We start from the raw sequence: 8,918 nt of genomic DNA, 5'->3' as shown, positions 1-8,918 counted from the left end.
TCATCAACACTGGAACGTTACCTTGTTAGGCCAAGGCCTCTTACTAATTTTTAATGTCCTCTGCAATTATGTGTTCCATTATAACAAGCTTTGAAGGCCAGCGGTAGCATAAAGCCATGTGGAGCTACAGTGCACAAGATTGGACCACAATATTGCACAATGACTTCTGCCGAGTGAGACAGTAGTCAGCATATAGGTCAGGACCGGCATTCTGTTATGCTGGAACGGCAGTATGTCAAAGGATGAGCTTGACTTCATTATGGTGCGATTCTACGTAGAATGGTAGCATAGATTTTGTGATCTTCAATCTGTGGATGTGCTTTATATAGTTTAACGCAGGGATGCCCAAAACTACAACTCCCACAATGCCCTGCTGTAAACCGACAGTTGTAGGCTGTCCAGGCATGCTGGGAGTTGTAGTTTTGCAACAGATGGAGGGCCGCAGGTTGGGCATCCCTGGTTTAACCTATGCAATGACTATCTAAGATGCTTTGCACATCTTGGCTTTATTTTAAACCCAGTCTGGCTTTATAATATTTATATGGGGAAAAAAATGCACACATGTCACACTGCCATACATGCACATCTAAAGCTACATATGCAAATCTAATATTGTGTTGACTTGTACAAAAATAAGATACATCAGCACAACAAAAAAGTAACATCACTTCCTGCCTTTTCCCTTGCGGCAGTATTTACTGTTAATGTGGAATGTTCTTTTAACCTCGGGGGAAGATTCAGGAATGAAACTTAAAGCACCAAAGTTCCCACACTGTGGGGGAACGAGAAGAAAAACAGATGTTTTCAAAGCAAGAGGCCAGAAAGTCCTGTAATAAATTGCAGACTTCTTAACCCTTGAGCAGCAGCAGGCCTGCAGTAGACAGCTAAGCAGGGAGCAGATATGTACATATAAGGCATCTGATCACCATCTAAATGTGGTTATATCCATCCCTGCAAATCCAGCATGTATGCAGTTAATCCCAATGCAATGCTGAACCTCATCTAGAGCCATAAATTACATCCAAGTTATAAACCTAGAGATATATTTTCATGTGCTCTTTACATACATGGGTCAATAGGTATCATAAGCTGAATCCCCCAATAGCATTCACTTTATAATGCATGCTGCGTACCTGCAAGTATATCTACATATTGCACCTAGCTTGGACTTTTAATAGAGACCTCGCCATACTTTGATCGTATGATACAGAATTTATAGACTGTAGTATAAACTCACGAGTGTGCCCTCATGTGGAAGTAGCATCTTATAACCCTGTGTTTGGGTTACACTAATCCTGAGCTTCTAGATCTTTCATGAAAGTAAGACAAATATATGATAGTCATCTCAAAAGTTAAAGGGGTTTTCCGAGCCTTTAATACTGATGACCCATCTTCTGGGCCCGTGGCCTTCTCTCAGCTTTTCCTAGGCCAGTGACACTTTCATCGGTCACGTGGCCTAGACATAGCTCAGCCCCATAGAAGTGAATGTGGCTCAGGACGATACCAAGCACAGCCGCTATATAATATGCGGCACTGTGCTTGGTGAGCAGGGAAAAGGCCACGGCGCTCACAGGAGTACTGGTGCCTTCTCAAACAACTGATCTGTGGGCATCCTGGGTATCTGACCCCCAACTGATCAGATACTGATGACCTAGTATTAAAATTAGAAACTGCCCATGTCTTTTCAGGAATACATACACAATGGATACAGACATTGGCACCAATGATTAGCGAGTCTCCAGCTATTGGCTCTGTGTCCACTAAAGTAAGTCACTCCACTTCAGATTAATGTCACTCCATATAGTTTTTGCCCGCTGTGGCACATCAACCATTGGCACCGTTACCAGGTTTCTTCAGCTATTCAGCTACTATAATACTAATACACTATCATATAGTTATATAATTCTGGGTGCCAGCATCAGCAGGATATCTGAACGATCTCTGTCCTTTTAATCCTGGGAGGTTAGTTGCCATTTAGTTTGAGGAACAGCACCAGCTTGTAATTTATGGAGTTTTTCCACATCACCACTAATAGTAATGCACACGACCTATGGTGCCAGTCCCTGTACCCAGAATATCAGGCTGCCCATTTCGCCATATCTCTCTAATTATCCTCTCACGTTCCTCAAGTCTTTGGGCCCTCTCCAGCTCTTCTGCTGATGTGAATACATTCACTGTCAGTGTACCATCCAGAGGCGGCTGGCTTCCTAGTGAGGTATCGGTCACAGGAGTCAAAATAAAAGTGTCCTCATTGTCGTCGCTTTCTGGATCCTCCTCATCCCTTGTCAAAGACAGGGGCTCTTTAACACAGTCTTTTGGAGGAGTTTTCTTGGGTTTCGGAGGAAGATTGGGAGTCCGTGGTTTGCAAGAAATACGGATGACCAGCATACAGAGTGTTAAAATTAGCCCGAAACAAACCCCAAGAACAAAGTAAAGCCCAAATGACTCTGGGTTTTCTGGAAAAGAAAAAAGAAGGAATCAGTATGTAATATGTCTCATGGCTCATGCACAACACAAACTTATTTTTTGTCCACATCCGATCCATATTTTTTGCTGGTGGGATACAGACCCATTTACATCAATGGGGCCGCATAAGATGTGGACAGCCCACCGAGTGCCAATTAGCTGAGTACCATGGCCTCCTCACAGTTTACCATGCACTGTGCAGTCCATTAGACAGCGGTGGTGTTTGTTATTACAATTCAGCCCCATTCACTTGAATGGGGCTAGCTGCACCTAGGTCACGTGACCGATTAATGTAACGTCACTGGCCTAAGGAAGAGCCCGTGGTGCTTACCAAAGTGCCACTGCCTCTTCAAACAGCTGTTCGCGGGGAGGCCGGGAGTCAGCGTCCGAGTATCTGATATTGATGTCCTAGCCTGAGGATAGGCCATCAATATCAAAATCTTAGACAACCCCTTCAATGTGCAATCCCTAGTTTTCCTATTCCTTATTTTCCTTTATCAAAAACAGCGACATTTGAGTATGCTTTATGTGAATACTGTACCTCTAATATGAGCATACACTGCTATGCTGTTACTTAGAAACTCCATCTCCTTCTTGTGAGTATTCATCATCCAAAGTTCAAGAATCTATGAAGATGGCGTCTCTGAAATTCAAAAGTATAAAAATGTATTACAACTGTCAAAGATGAACATGAAGCCCATTCACTCATCCATCGGATGGGTCATATATTATTATCGAGAAAGTCCTACTCTACTGATGGCATCCTACATTAGATATATTTTAAATTGATATTTTGGACTGTGAATCATTTCAGAACTACCAGTTATTAACAACATTTATCAACCATACACAGAATAGGTGATACATATATGATTGCTAGGGGTACGAGTGCTGGGACCCCCCCAGATTATGAGAAAGTTGGGTCCCTGATTCTCTTGTGTCAATGGAGTGGTGGTGCACATGCGTGGTCACCACTCAATTCTCTTCTATGGAACTGCCAGAGATAGCCAAGTGCTACGCTTGTCAGTCCTATAGAGGTGGTGGAGATAAGTGATGGTTGTTCATTCAACCAGTCCTAGAGAACTGCCTGCTCAGTCAACTATAGGAAAGGCTGTTTTTCTCATGAATCACTTGTCTTTGTATGGAATCATGCAGCCACCATTCCTCGACATAAGGCTCCACTGACATCCATATGTGCAGAGATATCCTGCATACATATGACTCCTAAGGGAGAATACCTCCTTACATGTGAAGTATAAGGGAAAAAGCAGCAATCTTTTTTTCTGTCGGATAACCTTGATATCCTTCTATATGAAATTGGAGACATATGAAGGTACAGTAACTGCTTTGTGCACCTCTATGGCCGAAGCCAAACCCTTAGGCCCCTTTCACACGGGCGAGTATTCCGTGCGGGTGCGATGCACGAGTTGAACGCATTGCACCCGCACTGAATCCGGACCCATTCATTTCTATGGGGCTGTTCACATGAGCAGTGATTTTCACGCATCACTTATGCGTTGCGTGAAAATCGCAGCATGTTCTATATTCTGCATTTTTCACGTAACGCAGGCCCCATAGAAATGAATGGGGTTGCGTGAAAATCGCAAGCATGTGCAGATGCAGTGCGATTTTCACGCATGGTTGCTAGGAGACAGTCTATTCACTGTATTATTTTCCCTTATAACATGGTTATAAGGTAAAATAATAGCATTCTGAATACAGAATGCTTAGTAGGTGATAAATTGAGGGTTAAAAAATAAATAAAAATTAACTCACCTTCTCCTCTTGATCGCGTAGTTCCCGGTCTCTTCTTTACTTCTTTAATGATGAGCTGTGGGCTAAAGGACCTGTGGTGACGTCAGATCACATGCTCCAATCACATGGTCCATCACCACGGTGATGGACCATGTGATTGGAGCATGTGATCTGACGTCACCACAGGTCCTAGCCGGTAGTTCATCATTAAAGAAGTAAAGAAGGGACCGGGAACTACGCGATCAAGAGGAGAAGGTGAGTTCATTTTATTTATTTTTTTAACCCTCAATTGATCACCTACTAAGCATTCTGTATTCAGAATGCTATTATTTTCCCTTATAACCATGTTATAAGGGAAAATAAAACAATCTTCAGAACATCAATCCCAAGCCCGAACTTCTGTGAAGAAGTTCGGGTTTGGGCACCAAACATGCGCGATTCTTCTCACGCGAGTGCAAAACGCATTACAATGTTTTGCACTCGCGCGGAAAAATCGCGCATGTTCCCGCAACGCACCAGCCTCTTATCCGGGCAAAAAATATGACGCCCGTGTGAAAGAGGCCTAAGTGTGTAGGAAGGTCATTTTACATGTTCTGCTGTTGACACACAACATATTTATACATTCCACTTTCTACTTCAATTTCCTTATAAAGTTTATAAAAAATAAAAAAAAGAAGTCAGGAAGTAGAACAGGGATCATATGCTCAAAGGTATTAATGAATCATATCCCCCTGAGTAGTGACCTGATTTCCTGCATGTCCTAAAATACATCCCAGCGACTTCCTTCCAGGTTTGCAATATTCTCTGGCACTCCCATAAACAAACTTCCCTGTGTCTGCGCCATACACATCTGCTTTCATGGCTGTAAGCTTTGTATACGAGCCACCATACGTGCAACATCCCATTCCAGACACATCATTTACCCTTGTGTTGTCTATGAACACATAGCTCAGATAGTAAGATAGGAGAACTGTGACGTGGGTAGTGAAAACGACTCCAGAGGCAGTACACGCTTTGGTGCAAGTGTGACTTGTTTGCTGCCCAATTACATAGGTTTTTGAATAATGCCACATTATTTTGCAGCAGGAACAGACATACCATACGTGCATCCAGTGCAGAGGCACAGGGACTCGGTAGGTTAGGGGGTCAATTGACAATATAAAGGTACTCGCACATTTGCTGGGACCACAAAACGCAAATCGCTAAAAATCCAGCGATTCTTGAATAGGGGTCCTCTGCTGTCTACTTCTAGGAGCATAGATGAGCATACAAAGAGCAGGATTTAGTAAAGGGATTAGCCATCTGGGACACTGGTGGCCATCAATCTCAGATAGGAACCATCTCTGGGATCTGCTCCTATCTAGAGAACAAGGCCCCTGAAATGAAGGAGAGTTCGGGAGTCCCAAGAATAGCCAAGCGAGCATGCTCAGCGCTTTTCAGAAGTCTCATAGTGGAGAATGGACAGCGTCTGGTGCAAGCACCACCACATCTCCATTCACTGCTATGAGACTGCCAGCGCACGGCTATTTTTGGCACTTCCATAGCGGTGAACGGAGGGTGGTCACCCATGCGCAGCTGCTCTCTGTTCCCCTCGGGGTTCTTTTCTGGAGATCGGAGTGGGTCCCAGACGTGGTACTCGCACCTATCTGACATTGATGGCATATCCTAGCAATATGCCATCAATGTCCTAGGGAATCAAGTGAAATGATTTTGGAATATTCTTCCCAACACTTTGCGCTCATTATTCTCCTAGCCACTTCCTATATAGATTTTTGCAAGTGCAATGAATAATATGTATTTTCTTCACAGCCATGGATTAGCGTATGTCTTATCATTACCAGATACCATTCAGGGCTGCCTCTACCTCCTAAATTATTTCTCCATTGTTTCTTACCCATGGGTAGGCCTCCTCTCAACCCAGCTACTGCCGATTCGTATACTGGTGCATACAGTACAGGTCTTCAGGACATGGCATATATGACGTGCTGCCCATTGTTAGCGCTTTTACATGTATTCTGTCTCAGAACCCCACTCTGGATCCTACTTGGTTTTATAGATTAGGGAAACAGAGAGTAAAAATCTAACCAGTCTGGTGTTCCCCTCAACAGCAGATACCAGTAGAAATAGAATGGCTATGGCCTACTCTGATTTTTTGGGGATTTATTTTGTGTTTTTTGGAGCATATCCTCTGTAATGTACAATGTGTATGTGGCTCTATATTGTAATCCCTGCACTTCCTATACACCAATATAGGGAGTGTGGTCCTTTCAGTCTGTAAGATCATCATACATGGCGCGTTATGGCATCCCTTCTATGAATAAGTATGGCCGCACCAGTGCAGGTAGTAAACAAAGAGACCGCGTCCATCTTGTTCTAGCCAAGCAGTTCTGCATGTGACAATTGTGTTTTCACTCCATGCAGCTGTCTGGAAATCCTGTGTTCACATATGTCATATCGGACTCCCTGACAGCTGGGAGTGGCTGCGTTTCCCCTTCCTGGCACATTACAGCTGCCAGAAACCAGGTGTTGGAAAACCTCGCCAATGCCAACCGTGATAAAGATACTAAGGAGAAAGATAAAAGTAAAGATACACAAACTGCAAACAGTGAGAGAGGCTCTATACTATTTGTGTTACACGTTGTCACGAGAGAAAATGTACAGACAGACAAACAGACGTGAGATAGATAGATGATTCATGCAGGGTACTGTACAATAGGGCATTGTCTACAATAGCATTTTTACTAGAATTCACATAAGGGTCCATTCACACGTCCACAAAATGGGTCCGCATCCGTTCCGCAATTTAGCGGAACGGGTGCGGACCCATTCATTTTCAATGGGTCCGCAAAAGATGCAGACAGCACACCGTGTACTGTCCGCATCCGCACTTCCGTTCCGCGGCCCCACAAAAAAATAGAACATGTCCTATTCTTGTCCGCAGCCACGAACAAGAAAAGGCATTTCTATTATAAAAGGCATTGCTATTATAAAATGCGGAACGCACATAGCCGGAGTCCGTGTTTTGCGGATCTGAAATTTGCGGACGTGTGAATGGACCCTAAAGCTCATTACTGGTATAATTAATCAGCGCACAGTGTTGAATGTGCACATGTACGCTTTGCAGTCATATACGTTTTTCCGAAATATGGCTTAAAAACTGGCCACAATGCTCTATATTCCGTTACACCCTATGGCATGAATTGGGTCTGTGTTGTGGTCTTGGCTACTACAAGCTGAGAGGTATTGTGCCAATGGATGGGTGATGTACGTTATATAAGGATGAGGGTAGAACAACAGCGCATTTTGGTCCCCAAAATGAGTGTTTAGAACCACAACCCCAGGCGTACTTTGACTGGGGGCATTAGTCTGTAGATCTCCTAGGTGTATGTGCTCAGCAGAGCGTGACCTCTCCATAGACTAAACTTCTCACATTCTTTTGGGGATCTGGGGGCTCTGATAACCGAAACCTGATGTGTACCAGAGCCCAGCTCCCCCCTCCTCAGCAGTCTTCTAGGATTCCATTGCTGTGTCCAATGCATTGAACTGCTTTATTCGGTGCATTGTCAGATTTACTTTTCACATGAATCACATAACATAGGTGACCCCCACCCTTGCATTCATTCCCATTTACTTACCATCCAAATGTGCAGTGTTGCAGCGGAGCAGGACCCCCGGATGCTTGTGCAGTAGTTATTGTAGCTCCATACCGTGCGGTGGGAGATTGTTCAGCTTTTTCTCATGAATAGTTGCTGTGTAAACTTTCTTCTAGTTGCAGTCTTCTGATCCAAGTCTCATTCAGGCAGAGTCTAGCCCGGTGATGTATTGCTGGAGGGGCAGGCTGGCTTTTACACTCAATCCCTCCTTCTCTCCAACTTCCCTCCCTCTGTCCAGATGTAACTACAAGTAAATGAACTGAGCCCAACCTATGGTCAGCTAACTGCAGTAACCCTTTCCAAGCTATGCTCACCACCAGCAACTGAACGAGAGGCAAATATACTAAGATACTGCATGTGAATGGTCCCCAATGACCCAAATCTTCACATTATTTCTCTTATCGTCGCTACAAAGGGAAAAAAAAACATGCAAACTATTAGCTGTCCCCATACACAATGTGGACATAAAGCGTTGTGCTTGGCATGGATGGAACAATGGGCCCCACTCTACCGTGATTGAGAAAATGAAAAGCATATGATTATTTTGGCCTCCACGATATGCCATGTGTTTTCTGCAATGCCTAAGGTCCCTTTCACACGAGCGAGTTATCCGCGCGGGTGCAATGTGTGACGTGAAGCCATAGCACCCGCACTGAATCCTGACCCATTCAAAATCGCAGGATGTTCTATATTCAGCGTTTTTCACGCAGCCCTGGCCCCCTCAGAAGTGAATGGGGCTGCATGAAAAACGCATTGCATCCGCAAGCAAGTGCGGGTGCAATGCGTTTTTCACTGATGGTTGCTAAGAGATGTTGTTTGTAAACCTTCAGTTTTTTATCACGAGCGTGAAAAACGTATCAAAACGTATTTGTCTAAACGCAATCGCAGACAAAACTGACTGAACTTGCTTGCAAAATAGTGCGAGTTTCACTGAACGCACCCTGAAAGCATCCGGCCCCAATCCGCAACGCCCGTGTGAAACCAGCCTAATACAGTGCCTTTGCTGTCGTGGATTGTACCATTTTAAGAAATCTCATCCACACG

General features: G+C 44.1%; 1 protein-coding gene across 1 annotated transcript; it reads right to left on the bottom strand.

The window, feature by feature from the left end:
* Positions 1 to 1,477: 1,477 nt before the first annotated feature.
* EVA1B (eva-1 homolog B) lies at positions 1,478 to 8,087 on the bottom strand. Its single transcript, XM_044287732.1, has 3 exons — positions 7,857 to 8,087; positions 3,008 to 3,109; positions 1,478 to 2,456 (listed from the first exon to the last, which is right to left on the bottom strand). The coding sequence occupies exons 2-3, from the start codon at positions 3,075 to 3,077 to the stop codon at positions 2,029 to 2,031; spliced, it is 498 nt and encodes a 165-aa protein (XP_044143667.1). The 5' UTR covers positions 3,078 to 3,109; positions 7,857 to 8,087; the 3' UTR covers positions 1,478 to 2,028.
* Positions 8,088 to 8,918: the final 831 nt, after the last annotated feature.

This window comes from Bufo gargarizans, chromosome 3 (assembly GCF_014858855.1).
Source record: "Bufo gargarizans isolate SCDJY-AF-19 chromosome 3, ASM1485885v1, whole genome shotgun sequence".
Classification (NCBI taxonomy): domain Eukaryota; kingdom Metazoa; phylum Chordata; class Amphibia; order Anura; family Bufonidae; genus Bufo; species Bufo gargarizans.
This window is presented reverse-complemented; position numbering and strand designations above follow the sequence as displayed.

Bases quoted from the DNA above. Each gene is read 5' to 3' on its own strand.
- EVA1B (XM_044287732.1), bottom strand. From the start codon at position 3,077: ATGATGAATACTCACAAGAAGGAGATGGAGTTTCTAAGTAACAGCATA. The intron at 2,457-3,007 runs GTACAGTATTCA...TTTCTTTTCCAG, and splicing joins AGTGTATGCTCATATTAGAG to AAAACCCAGAGTCATTTGGG.